The 19843-nt window shown below is 44.9% G+C and overlaps 1 protein-coding gene across 1 annotated transcript in view; it reads right to left on the reverse strand.

Moving 5' to 3' along the window:
- The window catches only part of MTAP (methylthioadenosine phosphorylase), a 38426-nt gene extending 19310 nt beyond the window's left edge, over positions 1-19116 (reverse strand). The window contains exons 1-4 of the mRNA XM_024738078.1: positions 18585-19116; positions 10551-10637; positions 9301-9359; positions 4849-5016 (exon numbers count right to left, since the gene is read on the reverse strand). Of these exons, the coding sequence (XP_024593846.1) occupies positions 4849-5016; positions 9301-9359; positions 10551-10637; positions 18585-18617 (347 nt within the window). The 5' untranslated portion in view covers positions 18618-19116. The remainder of the gene's footprint in view (positions 1-4848; positions 5017-9300; positions 9360-10550; positions 10638-18584) is intronic.
- Positions 19117-19843: the final 727 nt, after the last annotated feature.

Below are 19843 nucleotides of genomic sequence, written 5' to 3' on the forward strand. Positions count from 1 at the left end.
ACAACAAAATGCCTCATGCTTTGAAAAAAGCATCTAGGGGAAACAGTGTTGCTTGCTCTATAATAGCAAAAATCTCATTAGAAATCACTTCTATACTCCACTTTATAATGTATCATCCAAGTCAGGCCTTAAAAGTGGGGTGGGATGCGAGGGATGGTTATGTCTTTACCTGCAAGGCTGAAAAGGAAAAACAAAACAAAACAAAAGCCAAGTAAATGCATAGTTATGCCTCTAAATTTCTAAGTCTTGTCTCAGAATTTGGTTAGTCTTATATGGAGCCCTCACCAAACCACAGGCAGGGAGGATCCAGCTTCATAAAACACCTACCACTGATCCTGCTGGGCTCAAAGGAGGGAGGTGCTTCTACCAGCAGGAAGGGAGGTAACAGCAGAACCACTGAGCAAGTAAAGCCGCTGGCTGTCCCAGCTGCTTCCCGGACAGTGGCAAATAGATACAGGAGATCAGAAGACACAAGGATGCAGGCAGGTATAAAGCACAGTAGAGAAACAATTTGAAAAACCTTAGTGGAACCCTGAGAGTAGCTAAGCTTTCAGATTTCTGTCTCTGTTTCATGTGCAAACCACATAGCTCAAACAGCCAGATTATGGGGAGGGAATCAACTTGGATTCCCTATGAGGTCTTTTCTCTCCGTCACTCAGACAGTCTTGCTTCCCCACCAGAGACACCGTGAGAGCCAGATGTACCCTGCACGGGCAGAGGTTTGTACCACAGGAGAACTACCCCAAATTATGAATCTTGGGAGTGTCTCCCTTATAAGATCCTTTTAAAGTAGAAATAGCCTCACAATCCTAAAACAGATGAAAGGTCAGACAGACACATTCTCTCCCCAGTTCACATGGACTGTTTAATAATGGTCAAGAAGCAGAACAAGCCCCATTCTTAACCATGTTTTATCATGAATTGCCAAATGACTTATGGCTCTGATGGTGGGGACCTCCACCAAGTAGAAGAAAGGGATTAATCAAACCCAGTGGGCTTCCCTGGTGGCGCAGTGGTTGAGAGTCCACCTGCTGATGCAGGGGACACGGGTTCGTGCCCCGGGCCGGGAAGATCCCACATGCCACGGAGCGGCTGGGCCCGTGAGCCATGGCCGCTGAGCCTGTGCGTCTGAAGCCTGTGCTCCGAAATGGGAGAGGCCACACCAGTGAGAAGCCCGCGTACTGCAAAAAAAAACACAAAACAACAACAACAAAAAAACCAAAAATCCCCCAGTATATCAGGAGGCCCAAAGCAGGCACTGAGGACACTTACTGTGGGTGAGCCTCTTACAAATTCTTGGTATAAATTACTATTTAAAATTTTTGGTTTGTGAAGAATATTGCACATGGGGTCCAGGATAAGGGAAGAGTCAGGAAACCTGTCACTGTGCAACACACATGGGAAAATGACCAGAGAACACATTCTTTCAGCATTTAAGTTCTAGATCCACATACATTTTCCTTTCTACAGCAGCCCTAATCACAAATGAAAGATTACTTTCACTTTAAATATTAGCAAAGGTTATTTCCTTGCATGTTTGAGAAACAGATGAAAGGACTGAGTACACACACCCAAAAATACTGGAACCAACTCCTCTCCCCACCTGTCTGCTGTCCTGATTTCTCCAGGTCAGCCACACCCAGGATTCCCCTTTTCTCATGCCGAGGCTTTCAAGTTTTCACAGGTTGGAATGTAGCATGAGCAAACCCAATGATTTTCAGAAGAGAATGATCTTATTTTCCTAAAAGAGCTTTCAGCCTGTCAGACACCTTCAAGGGTATTTTTCATTTTTAACTTATAGGCATCTAATGATTTTAAAAACAACCATAAAAATCAAAGCTACCTGTCACTCTTAAATCTTAATGACTTCTAAGTTATGCATGGCATGGTTGACAAGCCACGTTGGTGTTTTTTCCCCCTATGCTGAGCACTGAGGGCAAAGAAAGCAAGATGCTCTAGTTCTGCCATCTATTAAAAAAGAATAGCCATACTATTCCATTTTGATTCTTTATCACAAATGTATGTCAGGGAGATTATAACAGTCCCTCTAGTCTTGGAAGACACTTTAGGATGAGGATATTTTTTCTAAGATGATGTGCTGGCAAAGTTATAGCAGTAGTAAGCAAAAATGTGTTTCCAGATCAATCCCTGGAGAAGAACCCATGGACAGTGCAAGGAAAAGGAGCTTAAGTGACAGAATTCAACCTGTAATTTTGAAGAAAGGACCATGGCCCACATAGGTAAAGTGATCTGCCTGAGGCCAAACAGAGCCAAGATGACCCTTCTAGAGTTCAGTGCTCCTGCCCCCACAGCTCTAATCCTCTGTGCACCTCTGCAGGATGGTGCAGTCCTATCAAATATTCTGGGGCTGTGGTTACAGCTATGGGCACTGAGGCTGTAAACAGCAGAGCCTGCAGCTCACCATTCATGCCTGATGACAGGACTAAGTGGAGGTTCAGACGCCTGCCTTAACACACCAGGATTTACTTTGTTAAAATAAAAAAGTGCTGTCAGTACAACACATGTAGGGCATTTCTCACAAGGCAAAAAGTTCTGATTCTCCTCTCCTGTAAGACATTCTCAAGCCTGGGTAACAGAAACCACATAGCTCAAACAGCAGCAGTAACACTTAGAAGATGCTCTCCAATAGCAAAATAATGCAAGGCACATATGTAATTTAAAATGTTCTAGCACCCACATCAAAACAGTATAAGAGAAACAGGTAAAATGAGTTTTAGTACCTTATGTAACTTAATATATCAAAAATGTTATTGTTGCAATGTATAATTGATACAAAATTTGAGATCTCATTCTAAATGTTACTTACTTAGGGGATCCTCCTTTCAACAGACCTTTTTTTCTGTTTTTACCAAGTGATGTTAACTAGCAGACATACTCCAGCCCAGACTCACAGTAAAGGCATTTATTGGGTAGGTACCACAGGCTAGATCCATAAAAGGCACTCGCTAGGGACTCAGAACTCCCAAGGCAAGACTAAGGAGGCAGGTTATAGACATGGCACATAGAAGAAAACAGACACCGGAAGATTTTAAGGTCACACAGCTAATAAGTGCCAAGGCAGAAAGAAACCAGATCTGATGGCAACACCTGTTCTCTTTCTATTCTCTTTGTGCCCCACCTGCTTTCTTGAGAGCCAGTATGTGAAACATTTACATTTACTACATGTGAGACAAAGATCTGGGAAATGCAACAGTGTACAGTTACACCACGTAAGTAACAAATTAATCCCAGGCTTAGTATCCAAGCCAAACTTTTCCTTCCAGTACCATCTACCATACTTTATAAATCCACATCATTCTAGAGTTTTGTGCACTGCATTATTAAAAAAACCACATTGCACCCATTTTCTTAGGTCATTACCCCCAAACACATGTTTTTGACGGCCATAGAGATTTTGATCAGGATGTCCCCTAAACACAAACTCCAGCCTCCCTCTCCCTTCGAACAATCATGTTCATTCAGTCACTCAAAAAATACTGACTGAGCAACCACAGGCCAGGTAGTATTGTGGGTGTTGGGGATAAAGTGGCAAACAGGACATATGGGGTCCATGCCCTCACACCGTTTACATTCTAGAGGGGAAGATGAAAAACATATAGTGTCAGGTGCAGAAAAATGATAGGAAAAATGTAAGGGGAGGGGCACGTAATGATTTTAGTCTATCCTCATTATTTATTAGGTTGAACCACATGAAATTACTGATATTCAACCATTTCTAGCTTACAGAACAGGCAATTTCATTTGGTTCAAGCTAATAGCTTCATTTCATCAGGTAACATTCAATGCTTCTGATGGACTAGGGAATATTTAAATACCTGAAAAGCAGAAGACACACAGAACAGGACTGAATAAACCTTCCTTCCATAACAGTCAAGGTAGGAGAGGTGTTGGGTACAGCGAGCCCAGAGTTAACAGACTGGAAGAGTAGGATGGACTGAGGTAGGTGATGGTCAGGGTGAATGGATGGGGGATGCTGATAGGAGATACCAAGTGCTATACCCTCTGTGGTACTTCTCCCCACCGCTCTGGCTCAAGTAGCAGACTGCAGTTACCTGTCTCCATCCAGAGCATTCTGGGAAGTGGTTACTTCCCCCAGGAATGGGAGGTGGGGGCAGCAGGAGGATGGGATCCCTAGGAGACCACCCCTTTTCTTATGACTTCTTCAACTACTTCTAAATGCAGAGAAAGCCCAGGATCTTGGCAGTCCATTATTGTTCAATATTTTGGTAAAGGAACATTATAGATTCCTTGTGCAATTAAGTAACAGAAAATCCCTAGCTCAGGAACCAACTATTGATCTTAACATCACGAAAAGACAACCAGACATTACGTGCCTCCTGATATGATGCAGAAAGATTCTCACCAAGAATTCAAACCTGGTTCTGATCAGGCCTCCGGAGTTAAGCACTGGTTTACGGTAAACAGAGGGAACAGGGGAAGACACTAAATGAGACTTAAGGATGCAATCAGTAAAATCCAGCATGTGGGGAGACTATAGGACAAAAAAGAAAAAAAGCCTTCTCTGGACCCTCATTTCAACAAACCAACTACAAAAAAAATGTCTGTGGGACAATAGGGAAAAAGAGAACACTGCCTAGACATCTAATACTAAGGAAATACTAAGTAATTTGTTTTTTAAAAAGTTCTTTTAAAGTTACAAACTGATAAATGTTGAAGCTGGGAATTAGGAACTTGAGAGTTCATGATGATTCTTCTATTTTGTATCTGTGGGCCTGTGTCCCCTTTCCCACAAGTCCCCACACATTGTCCACTTGAGCTGAGAACGACTGTACAGGAGGAGCCTGAGCATTTTAGACGACTGCTCACCTGTCAATGAACTGATCAATAATGACGATATCGCCAGGCTGAATCTCTTCCTTCAAGGAACCGCAAGCTGTGGTCACTATGACATGTGTACAGCCCTCCTCCTTCAGAGCCCAGATGTTCGCCTGATAGTTGACTTTTGAAGGCATGATGGTATGCTGCCTCCCATGCCTAAGGAAAGAGAGTAAATATATTAAATATGGTAGAGGAGTGAGCAGGGCATTTTTTTTTTTTTTTCAGTATGCGGGCCTCTCACTGCTGTGGCCTCTCCCGTTGCGGAGCACAGGCTCCGGACGCGCAGGCTCAGCAGCCATGGCTCACGGGCCCAGCCGCTCCGCGGCATGTGGGATCCTCCCGGACCAGGGCACGAACCCGTGTCCCCTGCATCGGCAGGCGGACTCTCAACCACTGCGCCACCAGGGAAGCCCGAGCAGGGCATTTTTAATACTCTTGGAAAAGAAAACTCATTTACAGCAGTGCCTTCCAGCCCTTCCCACCAAAATGCTTTCCTTGGCAGAGGAAGAGTGAGAACAGGCCAGGCAATAACCAGCCTACTTTAAGTATAAACTATGTGGTTTTAAAGTGCAGACTCAGGACTTCCCTGGTGGTGCAGTGATTAAGAATCCGCCTGCCAGTGCAGGGGACATGGGTTTGAGCCCTGGTCCGGGAAGACCCCACATGCCGCGGAGCAACTAAGCCCATGCGCCACAACTACTGACCCTGCACTCTACAGCCCAAGAGCCAAAACTACCGAGCCCACGTGCCACAACTACTGAAGCCCACGCGCCTAGACCCCGTGCTCCGCAACAAGAGAAGCCACCGCAATGAGAAGCCCGTGCACCACAACGAAGAGTAGCCCCTGCTCGCCGCAACTAGAGAAAGCCTGCACGCAGCAACGGAGACCCAACACAGCCGAAAATAAAAATAAATAAGGTGCAGATTCAATTTACATTTCATAGTTTACTTTCCTATCAAGAGTAGGTAATAGCTTACTTAGAATTCACTCTCCAGGAAAATATGCCATGTCTATCCTGTGGGGCACCAACACCCCAGAATCTGAGGCATCTGGTCTCTCATAAGCCATGACACAGAAAACAAGAGGTGCCAAGGAAGAAACACCCAAAATAGAAACTCAAGTTTCCAGTCTAATCTCTCTATTCTTTTCTGCCTGATCACCCAAAGAAATTAATGAAACATTTAAAATATTAGATTTCCCAGTTGTTTATGTTGACATCAGCAGGTATGGTCCAAGAATGGATCACCTCACTCATCATTACTGTTATGGGCTGAATTATGTCCCCTCCAAATTCTTAGGCTGAAATCCGAACCCCCAGTACATCAGAATGTGACCATATCTGGAGACAGGGTCTTTAATGAGGTAATTAAGTTAAAATGAAGTCATTAGAGTGGGTCCTAATCCAACACGAATGGCATCCTTATAAAAAGACACAGACATACACAGAGAAGAACATGTGAAGATACAGGGAGAAGACAGTCAGGTACAAGCCAAAGAGAGGGGCCCGGAACAGATCCTTCCCTCCCAACCTCAGAAGGAGCCAACCCTGCTGACCCCTTGATCTCCGACCTCTACCCTCCAGAACTGTGAGGAAACAAATTTCTGTTGCCACTCAGTCTATGGCACCTTGTTACGGCAGCCCCAGCACACTTAACACAACCGCTAATGATTTCATGTCACGCTTCAAACAAAATCCAAACACTCTGCCATGGCGCTCGTATCATCTGGGCCCAGCCTACAAACAGCAACGTCAGTCCTTACCTTTATCCCTTCCCACCGGGGCTCAGCCTCACTGGCCTCGCTGCTTAGCTCCCACATCACCTCCCCAGAGGAGTGCTTTCCATGACCACTGCATCTCCATCACATCACTACCCCCTGACCTTATTTTTCTTTCTGGCACCTATTGGCCACTCAAACTATATATTTCCTTCTCAGTGTCCATCCTTCCCACTAGCATCAGCCCTAAGACGGTGAGGCCCTTATCTGTCTTCCCTGCTGGTACCTAGAACTGGACTTGCCATATGAGTAGTTCAATCTGTTGGATGAAAAACTGAGTACTTACACACACACTCTTTCCCCCTATCTCTCACACACTCACACACACACCCACACACACACACCCACACACACACACCCACACACACACACACACACCCAGTGTGCCAGGAAACAGCCAGTAACGGGAACTTGACTTCTAAAATTATCTTTAAAACTTCACACGTTAGAGGGTATATTTATAAGCAGTATTTCACAGAGAGTTAAAATTATCCTGAGCTGCTTGAAAAAGTATGAACATCACAGGTAATGTTCTGCCACAGGAAGGCTAAGTGTCAAGAGACCAGTGGTCTTCACATGTGATAATATAGAAACAGGCTTTCAAGGAAGTAACAACACACAAAAATCTCACTTTGTACGATAATGATTAAAAGTTTGGGCTTTGAAGTAAAACTGCCTGGGTTCAAATCCTAGGTCTGCCACTTACTAGCTGTGTGACCTCATCAAAATCACTCAGCTTTCTCAGCCCCCAATTTTTTTTTTTTGATCTGTAAAATGGATAATAAAAAACCCTGCACCACAGGGTTGCTATCCAATATCCCTTGTATCATTCCATATTGATATTTTGAAATAAACTTTAATGTCTCTTCTTCACCAACAACAGAATTAAGAATATGGAAATAATTTGTACATAATTGCAGACAAGCATTAGCATATGAGGGTTTTTACCCCAAGGTCATAAACGACCTCTCAGAAGGTGGAAGTCCATGAATGCCCAGAAAGTATGGTAGTCCCCGCTTATCCACAGGAAATGTGTTACAAGACCCCCCTGTGGCTGCTTGAAACTGCGTATAGTACTGACCTCCATATATGCTATGTTTTTTTCCTATACTAACAGGTGGGTAGTGTACACAGCGTGGATATGCTGGACAAAGGAATGATTCCTGACCCGAGCAGAGGGGGTGGGATGGCACAAGATTTAAAACTTATGAATTGTTTATTTCTAGACTTTTCCATTTAATACTTTTGGACCACAGTTGACTATGGGTAACTGAAACCGTGGGTAAGAAGGGACTACTGTACATGCATTTTTTCTAAGGCTGGTCTCCAAATCTCTGATTAGGTTTTCAAAAGAAATTCACATATCAAAAGGAGTTAAGAACCACTGCATGAAGTGGTTCACAGTCCGACACACTTCATTTCAGCTGGCAAGAGTATAAAACCTTCACCATGGGGCTACAACACGAACCATTTTCTCTTACAGTCTGGAAAAAATTAAGCGTTTCTCCAGCAATGACCACAGACCAACAAAGAAGGTTGCCTGAAATCAACCCTATGCGACCATCTAGAACTAAAATTTAGTTTTACTGGACTCAGCAAAGCCACTTCCGTTTCAAAAATGCAGTGTGGCAGACAGACCCTAGGGTGGTCTTCATTTTCATGCTCTGAATAATTCCTTCCTTCTCGACTGTGGGCGGACCTGAGATGCTTCCAACCAACAGAACACAGCGGAAGGTGCTGGGAGTCACTCCCATGATCAGTCCCCAGCCTGCCAGCATGCAGTACCTGGCCCTCCTGCTGGCCTTGCAGCAGCAAGCTGCTGTCTTGTGAACTGCCCACGGGGAGGGCCACAAAGCAGGGAACATGGACAGCCTCTAGGAGCTGACGGCCTCAGTCCTTCAACCCTGAGGAACTGAGTTCTGCCAACTCCTACATGAGCTTGAACGAGGACCTGGAGCTCCAGATAAGAACAAGCACTTAAATATACCCATGTGACACAATATATACTTGTGTGACCCTGAAGAGGACGCAGATGAGCTGTGCCCACACTCGGGTTACCTGGAAACTGTGGGATAATGTATGCTATTTCAGGCTGCTAAATTTGTGGTCATTTGTTATGCAGCAATAGAAAGCTAATACATGCAGTCTGACTAATTTCTAACTGTGATAAAATGACTTGCTCTTCTCTTTAGGGAACAGCACGAGCCTTGTCAAGGCAATAAGGGTGTAGACACCACCGAGAACCCACTTCAGTGACCCGAAACCCACTCCCCACAAATATACAACTATTACTACACAAGGGGTCATGAATGAAGCAGTTTTTCTTGATCTTGTTAACTAGAAGATAAAAGACAGAAAAGAACAAAAGAAAACATTTCCTCTTGCAGCTAGAACTGAAAGCAGAGCTTCAAGTTTAGTCAAATCATTGCATCACTCATTGGATTGTTCTAAACATTTTGCCAACCTAAGGGGGGATAGGCAAGATCTTTAATCTCCAAAGTCAGTAAAACCTACCCTGAAACTGTAAGCGATAAAGATGACTCAGATGCTATGGCTCCACCAACACATTAAAAACTCATACCTGCATCATTACTCTTTTCACAATTTAAGTAAAATTTAAAATGTTCTTTAGTAGTAACATTCAAAAGCTTGAAATACGTTACCTTGCAAGGAGGACGCAATCAACATTCTTTATTTTCCCCAAAATTAAGGCATCAGAAGGCTGCACACAGTGAAAAATGGTTACAAGTCAGTGATTTAAAAACACATATAGAAACAATCAAAAAGCTGCCATTTCAATTGTTCATCTGTAGTAGGATTCATAGAAACTTGGGGTCTGAGGGTATATTTCAAAGAAGTAAAAGAGTCTAGATTTGATGGATCAACTTAGTCACTCAATATTTACTGAGCCCTCTCTACCAGTACAGAGATTCGTAAGACTTAGAAGCGTGCGTGGGTAGGTAGCATTTAGTAAGATCTATTTGTAGCAAACACCCCTGGAGACTCTGATGCCACACTGATCATACACAGATGTGTCAAGGCTATTTAGCAGGTTCAAGAACAGGTGTGAGAGTGGAATGCAAAAGGAATAGGAGGCCCCTATCAGGGAATTTAAGAACTCAGCACTGGAACCGTTTGCTGTGTTAACCAGGTCTAAGATGGCCACAAGATGACCTCAGGTAATGGAGGAAAAAGTCTGAGAACCTAGGAGGTTAAGAAAACATGAGGCTAAGAAGTGAACAAGCTGACAGCAGGACTTGGAGGATACCGGATAAAATCTAAGGACTTGGCTGAAAAGGAGGGTTTGGTTGGGATTGCCAAATACAGGGATCTTCGTAGGAGGATCAGAGGAACCACAGCATTTGGAAGTAGCCCTATGGAGTTAGGAGAAGGCAGACACCCTCACCCTAGCTGGGAGAACTAAACAGCCTCCTTTTAATAGAAAAGGAGGAGTGTTTTATTTCCAAGTCAGTTATGCAGTTGTGTTCTCATTCCCCCAAAATCCCCCTTTGGGCCAGGGCTTACTAAGAAAAGGCCATTAGATATTTCCTCCCATTTGTTAAAGACTGTGGTATGACCGATAGGCCCCAAATTAGAAGCTGATTTGAATGCAGTGATCTGGAGAGTACAGTTCCTGTGTTTGAAATGAGCATCTGGCTTCTAGGGATATAATTAAGAAATTATTTGTACACATTTAAAAGCCATGTTCTCAGTAGTCAAGTCCAAGGCAATCTCAGGGATACTGTCTCAGTTGGCAGAGCCCAGTAACAGAAACTCCTGGCCTCTCTCAGCCTGGGGCAGGCAGCCCTGTGCTGCCAAGACAAAAGCAATTTAAAAAGATTTTTTAACTTAAAAATCAAGCCAGCAAGGAGAAAGAAAAAAGCTAGTATGTCTCCACTAACTGGATATTAACCTTGCCAAATGGAGTGTCCACATATTTTTCGGTTCTTCCTTCTAAGATTTCTGGATCATCCAGGCCTGTCCCACCAATTATTCCAATCTGAAGGAGACAATAAAAAGATATCACATTTGATCAGTTTGCAGTAGAAACAAAATCATTATTTTAAGCAAATTCGTTTATCCATACTATATGCTCTTCTCCATTCCTGGTAAGCCCTAGTTATTTTAAAAATCTGAACATTCCTGAAAAGCAATCATTTATTCAGCAAACATTCGAAAGCCTTCTATATTCCAGAAATAACCAAAGCATGAGTCACCTTTTCGGACTAAATCATGTTCTTGCTGACTATCTAAATAACAAATTAGCATGGAAACGTACTTCAACTAGTTTAAATCATAAAGCCAAACCTAAAAATAGGTAAATATGGTTGGAGAAAGTACTTTCTAACCAATTTTATTATCTCTACTAAATGCGTGATGGAATAAACGTTCAAAAAACAACTAGGATAGAAAATATTCAGCATTTCCATTTGGTAAGGATTTCTCCTCATTACCGCACTTGATAAAGAAACGAGAGATTTTCTTCCCTATGCCACTAAAATCAGAGCTGTAAGGGATCACAGAAAGAGGAATCTGGAATAGCATGAAAAGTTAGCCTCTATATTTATGAACTCCAGCTGTCATTCATATACATGTAAATGTAAGTAATTCAAAGGTCTTTAGTTCCAAATTATTTTCAAGTGTCTTATTGCATTTTCCAGACATTAACTTAATTGTCCTCGTCTTCAGGAAGTAATCTGAGTCTAAAAACCCTGATATTACCCTATAGAGTTAATCTAATTTGATGATTAAGACACCTGAACAAAAACAATTACAAAGGTAACTAAATATATTAACGAAACTGTTAACTAAATATGAAATAACTGAAATCATTAGGAAGGTTTCCCTGGGTTGATACTTCCTAAAGGAAAAATACTATTTAAATTGTCAGCAACAGGCTACAGAGATGAACTAGAAACCTAATAAAAAGTCACCTGAGCATTTTTTTTTCAATGAACAGCTTTAAATCTATTGTCACTTGAGTAAAATTTCTACTCAGCGGAAGTAGCTCCTTGAGAACAAAACTCCAAAGTTAAAAATTAACTGAACATCTGAATTAAATAATTTTGAGATCAGGTTACACAGTTGATTTATACTAGTATGTGGGAAAATAGTTACCTCTCTGGCCCTATTTCCTAGAAAAATAAATCAACAAAATAAGAAAAAGGGCGATTGAGTAAGATTTTTACAAAGAACTGCAGGTTACACGATTTAGTACTTGGAAAGCATCCTCAAGTGGCTAAACCAGTTTTTGAAGTTGCTGCCACCTTGTGGTACATTGTTGAAACCACAGCAGGTTACATATTCTACAGCAAGTCAACATTTTTCTTTGTTACAACTTAACATTGTAGGTAAAGACTGATCAATACAGGACTGCAGTTTTCAAATCAACAGAAGTGTTCACTTAAGTCAGTGGGTTTAAATTCATTTCAGTTCAGTAGAAATTTTTAAAATCGCACTATTTTATGAAATCCTAACCCATCCTCTAGCTGGTGTCTTTATTTTATCATTTCATGTAAGGCCGAAGAACCACAGATCATAGTTGGGATGGGGTAGGGGGTGCAATGAACTGTCCAGCCCATGTCATCACCTCAGACCGCCGAACTGAGTTGCTGACTTTGAAATTACTCTCAGCCTACCCTCTGGGGACTCTACTACTCATGGAAACGTCTGGTGTTTTTGCTTCCTTTTTTTAAAAAAATACTACCACTCTGCCTTGGCTGTTTCTGGCCGTTCCCCTGGGCCATGGCATCTCGCATTCTGGATCTAACACTGGACTCAGACTCGTATATACAAAACAAACCAGACTTGGTTTTGAAACCACCCTCTGTTTAGGCAAGCCAGCCCAGCCTCACAGCAGTGAATAAGAAATGCCAGTTGGGGTCTTGCTGAAGTTCAGTGCCCTGGAGCCCACCCTCAGCAGCCCCAAACTTCAGCCCAAAACACTCTGGCTGCATGATGACCATGCACTGGGTAGCTGCTAACTCAGCCCTCAGTGAGGAATATTTAGTACTGGGTGTGAAAACAAGAGCCGTTACAGCTCATCAGAAAGGCCAGGATGTGTTCTCTGGCACTGGAGTTATCTGCAGGAGAGCCCGTCCAGTCAAACTGGCTCAAGTTGTTTCTCAAAACCCATATCTTGGAAGGGACACAGGACAAGTGTAGCAACTGAGTACAGCCACACCAGGGAACTCAATCCCTAACCTTTTTCTTGCTGCAGACGGAGGCCAGCAGTGCCAAGATATGGCAATGTCGCCACCTGCTGGCTCCATGGTAAAGTATAACTATGGGACGAAACTCCCAAGCACCAGTGGCCTGTCATTCCCCTCCAGCCTCTAAATTCAAATGGTCAACTCAGTACCTGCCTTGATAAAGTAACTGTGTCTTTGCATTTACATGTCACAGGCACTGTGGCCAAGTTCTCCAGGGGCCTTACCTCATTTAATTTTCACAACCACCCTGTAAGATGGGCCCTATAGTGTAACACCCATTTTATAAAAGAGGAAAGAGAAACACAAAACTTAAAAGAAATTTGTCCAAAGAGCAAATTATAAAGAGCAAAGCTGGGATTGGAACCCAGGTCTTTCATACTCAACCACTATTATGTACTACCTCCCAGTATCCCCTGGAATCCTTGATAAACACCACAACCTATTAGAAATTTGTCTCCATGTTATGAAGAAACTGGTCCTCAGAGTTCAAGTTCTGGACCAAGGTCACAGAGCAAGCATGGAAACAGCAACTCTGGGCACCTGAGTGAACCACCTTGGAAGGGAGGGGGCTGTCCATGCATGATCTCATGCATACTTACCAGGCTTCCTAGGCCAGAGGCATCGCCCTCAGTCCAAGCAGTCCTAGGAATGCTTAGGAAAAGTGTTCAAGGTCTGAGATGGAATTTCTAGGCCAATTCTGCCCAGCCAGGACTTCTTCACTACACAAGATAAAGTTCTGAAATAAGGACCCCCTGGTCCATCAAGGCCATTGCTAGATTTTAACAGCAAGTTGATTCATCCCACACTTTTCCACTTGCAGACCACCAAGTCAAACTCCTCAAAAAGAAGAGATGGTTTGACTTCCTGAGACTGTGTAAGCATTTTATCTAAATGTTGGCTTACCCAGCCAGAATGGTTACTTCCAACGATGCCAAAAGGGTTCACACCAACCCCTACCCTGTGTCCACTTCCCCTGGTACCAGCCACAGGAGATTTCACATACCCCACTTGGTTTCAACAGCCGTTCACCATCACTTTATACTACATGGAGGAACCTAGCACCCCATGAAGTGGAGAATTTCATTCTTTTCTTATGCCTAATATTCCATTGTGTATATATATACCACTTCTTTATCCTTTCGTCTGCTCATGGGCACTTAGGTTGCTTCCATCAACATTTGTTATTTGTAGACTTTTTGATGATAGCCATTTTGACAGGTGTGAGATGATCTCATTGTGGTCTTGATTTGCCTTTCTTTGATGATTAGCCATCATCAAAGGGCAGGATTTGACTATTTTTTGAAATAGGGTCTTTGAAGAGGTAATTAAAATTAAATGAGGTCTTGGGGGGAGTGCTAATCCAAAATAACTTCAGGTTCAGAACATCTGTAGTTTTTAATTTAACCAACCTCTCCTTGCAAAGTCAAGATATTATTCTAATGGGCAGACACCCTCTTTGAATATACAGTTCACTTCCGGAAGTGGTCAGTGACTTTTTGAGGAGGATTTTCCTCAAAGCTTGCTGTACTCTGTAGCACTCTCCTTCACTTGTGGAAGAGCATAGCGTTCTTCCTGGTGCTCCTCCTGGGTCAGCTGCTGGATACTAGAATCCCCAGGGGAGCTTTCAGTACCAAAGCCCAGGTCCCAGATTCCAGATATTCTAATTGAGCAAGACAGAGTTGTTATTTTTCTTAAAGCTCCTCAGGTGGTTCTAATGTGTAGCCATAATTGAGCACCCTTGCTCTAGGGCCCAGATCATCAATTTCTAAAATCTGGGCTAGCTGAGCATCATAGGCTGAATAATGGCTCCTGCAAGAGAGCCTGTCAGCATTCTAATTACGAGAACCTGTGCATGTTACCTGTGTGATTAATGATTTTGAGATGGGGGGGATGATTCTGGATTATCTGGGTGGACCCTAAATGTAATCACAAGGGTCCTTTTAATAAGGTCGAATGAGGAAGAAGGCGATGTGATGATGGAAGCAGGGGGAGAAAAGGCGATGTAATGTAGGGCCCAGAGCCAAGGAACGCTGGTGATCTCTAGAAGCCGGAAAAAGCAAGGAAACATTCTCCCTTAGATCCTCCAAGAGGACCTGCCCTACTGACATCTTGATTTTAGCTCCATAGGACTCATCCTGGACTTGTGACTGCTAGAATTGTTAAGCGACTACACCTGTGTTGTTCTATGCCCTCCAGTTTGTGGTGGTTGTGAGAGCAGCCAAGGAAACTAGTTCACTAAGAAACACCTGAGGAACTTGTTAAAAATGCAGATGCCCAGCCTTTTCAAAGCTCCATGGCCAATGGTTATCACATTTTAGCGGGTACCTGAATATACTGAGGCTCTTGAAAATCCAATTTGCTGCCCACCTCCCTATTTCAGATTCAGCAGGATTGGGGAAGGGCCCAAGAATTTGCATTTCTAACAAATTCCCAGGAGGGTGCAGATGCAGCACAGGCTTTGAGAACTACTGCTTTAGATGCTTTTGAGGCACAGACTAGAATACCATGATTATAATCACAATCAAAAAACCTTCCTCAGGGATTTCCCTGGTGGTGCAGGGGATAGGAATCCGCCTGCCAATGTAGGGGACACGGGTTCAACCCCTGGTCTGGGAAGATCCCACATGCCGCGGAGCAACTAGGCCCGTGAGCCACAACTACTGAGCCTGAGCTCTAGAGCCCATGAGCCACAACTACTGAGCCCACGTGCCACAACTACTGAAACCTGTGTGCCTAGAGCCCGTGCCTCACAAGGAGCCACCTCAAGATGAAGCCCGCGCACCACAATAAAGACCCAAAGCAGACACACACACACACACACACCCCTTTCTCAAAGTAACAACAGCAAAAAAGCCCCCATCTCTGTTTTTCTCTGCTGCTCAGGACACCAACCTGGCTGCTTCTTCATCTCCTCACCAGGCAGTCTCTGTCTCAGGGATTTATAGCCCAGGGGTCCTCAACCAAGTGCTGAGGCTCTCCTGAGAGGCGCCTGGAAATCCACGGGGAAATTTCTGGCTGCCACAATGACTGGAGGGAGTGCTACCAGCATTTTGTGGGGAGAGGGGACCCAGGATGTGTACAATGTCCTACAATGCTCAGGACAGTTATACTAAGGGAGGAATTGTCGTACCCCAAATGGCATTGTGTCTCTAGGCAAAAAATGAAGGCTCATTGGTCATTTGGTTTCTGACTGGGGCCTGTGGGTTGTCCACCAGTTTCTGAAGGTCACTCAAGGACTTTCAGTGTGAAGGCCTTTGCTGGCCGCACTCAGCCATCGAAAAGGAGAGTTTCAAAGGCCTGTTCTCCACAGTCTAGACTTGCCCATCCCCCTTAATATTGATACCATTTTGTTTATAGCCCACTACCCAACTATGATGGGACCATATCCCCTCCTTGTCATAGCAACCATGTAAACAAGAGTTATTTTTAATCCCTCAGAGTAAAAGCTGGGCAGCTGCCTAGGGGAGCCATGGCCCATTACAGGAGCCCTCCGGAATGCCAGAGATCGGTTCAGCCCTCTGCATGGCCAAGCATGCCACTGCCCGTGGCTGTTGCCGGAGGACACTGCCTCCCTGAGGTCCTCCCAGACAGTGGCTGCTACTAATACTATGGGAGAGTATCCACTGGGCATTCGGCAGGCAGCTTGCTTCATGCAAACACTCTACACTCCCCCTTCCTTAAGGCTGCATGACCTTTGTCAACAGAATAAAACAGGGCACCGGGACCACATGTCAGATTTCAGAAATGGCTCACAACATGTAGTTGGTGGAATGCCAGGCTCTAGGCCAATTCTATCACTACCTAGGTCCAACTATAATTCTGGACTCCTTAGGTGACCTTTCTGGGCCTCAGCTTTATGTCCACAAAAAGAGGTTTGTGTGGTTATATGGTCTTAAGGAACACTCCAGCTCTATATTTTATGATCTGGGGATAGGATATGGTTTCCATTAGCTTATTTTGCTCTGGACACTAGCAGTTCATGTTTTCTATATAGGATGTTGCCTCAGCAGTCTGGCAGAAGTGGTGTAGGAATCATGGATTTGCAACAGCAAAATTATCACCTGTTCTAACCCCAAAGAGAGAAATCAGCAGGCAGGCCTAGCACTATTTGTACCTATTAATTTTATATTCAGGAGCTGGCCAAGAACAAAAATGTACATCATTCAATATTTACATCAGGGCTCTGATCACAGTGCCCATTCTGCACTTAAATGCACTGCACTAATTTTAAAGGGAAACTGTGGCAGGGAGAATGCAAAACCAGGTTAAAGTGAGACTGTTTTAAATACCACTGCTCTCTATTTTTAATGTCACTTTAAGTGTATTCCTGTAAAGGAAAGGCAATAGTTTCCTGCCTGCCCACTGAAAACTGTGGCCTATCATAATGTAATTTTTGGAGAAAAGATGTTCAAAATTAATCTCATCTCCCTCACTTAGAAGCACTACCATTTAATAAGTTTCAGCCATGTGCTAGAAAGACAATACAATTCTAAGGTCCCAGCAAACCCTGCAGTAATGTTCCCATTTTACTGAAATGAAAAAGAGCTTCATAAAAATTCTTCTTTGTTCTCCATGACTGATAAGGAAGAGGCATTCTACAATATTTGTTTAATGCAAGATTCTTTTCAAAATGGCAAACGGAATACAGTATCTAAATGTGACTGCAGCTCTCCCCAGCCCACCCCCTGACATCAAGTGTCTGAAAGCTGCAAGGGCCTACTAAGCTAATCACTCTGGTTGATTACACACTGATCTCAGAGATTTGCCTTCTCCAGGGGGAACTGAACACAAAACGCGGAGTCAAGAGAGAGACTTGAAGGCGACGGGCCTTCCTATCTCACGACCAAGAATTTCTACAGCCAAACAAGTCAACTGAGTTTTTAGCTGATCATAAACAGCCTGGAAGAGATCTTAACTTTGATCCTGTTTATTTCTGTGGACTGTAATTCTACAGTCTCTCCCTGCGAGACATCAACCAGGAAGAAGTGCGTCAAAGCCCCAGGGAAACTTGTTGCAATCCTCGGAACTCGTGCCCTCCTCCAGCCAAAGCTCCCACTGCACAATGATGCCTTGTACCGAGACCTGTGAGGACCAAGGGCACAAGGAAACTGATCCCTAACTTTCAAGATTGCCAACAAAGCAGTTTAAAGCCAGAGGCCTCCAAACAGAGAGTGGCCCAGCATTCCTATACTCCATTTCGGCGTTGTAAAAAACTCTCAAGAGTTCCTAAAGCAGAGAAGGCCTAAGTTTAGAACACACAAAAAAGCCGGAAGCTTGCAAAAGAGCAAGCATGCAGTTTTCCCACGTGGGCCGCGGGCAGAGAGCCAAGTCAGAGCGGAAGCTTTGAAGTCGGTCAGGGCTCAAGGAGCCCGTCTCAGCGGCTGCAGGTGCCCACCCACCTGGCACACCCGCTAGCCCCTGCCAGACGCATCTGCCCAGAAAGGTGCTCGGGAAGGGTTGGGCGCGGGCGCAGCACCGGTCCGCTGTCCCTCTCTCTTAACTGCTTGCCTACCCGCTGCGCGCTGCGGATGCAGCTGAGACCAAAGGTTGGGGGACGACTCTGCAATTGTTCCCTCTCCCCCGCTCGCCGCCCCTGGGCTAACCGGCCTCAGACCCTCCACGCCGCGGCGGGGGCGCACTGGCTGGGCGCGCGGCCCAGAGGCGCGGTCCCCCCGAGCGGGAGCGGGATCGTACAGGGCACGGAGGACCGCAGCATCCGGAACGACTAATCTTACCTTCACGGCCGCGGGAGTGGCACCTGAGGCCATGGCTGCGCGAGGAAGGAGCGACGGCCTCGGGCGGGGTGGAGACGTGGAGCGGCGGAGCGAAGCGGTTTCAGGCGCTGGGCCCGGGGCTGACCAACGAGGTCCCGGGGGCGGCTGTGGCTCCTCCTCTTCCTCCCCGGGACAGCTGGATTGGCTGCTGGTGTGGGCTCTCCCCCGCCACCCCCCACCTCAATTTGAGGTTCCAGGGTCCCGCCCCGTTTGCAGACCTTTCTGGTTCTCCGTTGATTTTTTTTCGACCCCCAGTTATAACTAACAGGCTCATGATAGTGAGAATAATGGAGACCGCTGATTGAGTACTTATGTTGTTCCAGACTCTGTGCTTTGCACTTTAATCAGCTCCGTTAACCATCACAAGAACGCTACAAAGAAGGAAGAGCAGCACTCCCGGCTCCGCCTCGTCTCAGCTGCAAGCTCGGCCTTATCTGTAAAACCAGGCCCATTCTCGGTGCAGAAGTTCTCGCGGGAGGGAAAATCGTGGAGAGGAGGGAACAGGCTCTTCGCCAAGGTTACCTCCAGCTGCTAACGCGGGGCGGGGCGGGGCGGGGCGGGGCGCGGTTGGCTCTTCTTATCACCGTGACCCAACCGGGGGTTTGCTCCTTTCTGTTAATTCGTGGGGGACAGAGCAGGGGAGGGGTTGACCCAAGACTCAGGGATGACAAAAAGAAAATAAACAGAGTAACGTGCTGCTGGATAACCTTTCTGACCTACAAACTCTGGCCGTTTGAGGTCAGGCTTTCAAGGGGATAAAATATTACCTAACTCCCAGCCTGGGTCAACAGGGCCGGGGCCATCTTTAACCTTACCCACACCAGCCAAAATCCAAGCCAACTAGATTCAGAATCCAGACTCATGTCTTCATCACTCAACACTGGCTGGTCACCCACCCCCCACCCCCGTTATACCAGCCCTTCACTGGGATAATCCCTTACTCTCAAAATCCTCATCCCTTCTCTACTGGGATAATCCAATTTAAACTCCCCGGATGGATTAAACTCTTCAACAAAATGCTGGGTGACAGTGATGTTCTGATATACAGAAACTTTGCAGATTACTCTGGGGGTGGGAGAATGGCTGTGGGAGGGTAAACTTTCCTCTTTCCCTATAGCAGTAAAACACTGAAACACGATGCAAGCATAATTTCATTCAAAACGTCACTGGGTGCTTCCTGTATACTGTTCACTTAAACAGTAAAGACTTTCACTCTCTCC

Source organism: Neophocaena asiaeorientalis, unplaced genomic scaffold (genome assembly GCF_003031525.2).
Source record: "Neophocaena asiaeorientalis asiaeorientalis breed wild unplaced genomic scaffold, Neophocaena_asiaeorientalis_V1.1 scaffold460, whole genome shotgun sequence".
In the NCBI taxonomy this organism is placed as follows: Eukaryota; Metazoa; Chordata; class Mammalia; order Artiodactyla; family Phocoenidae; genus Neophocaena; species Neophocaena asiaeorientalis.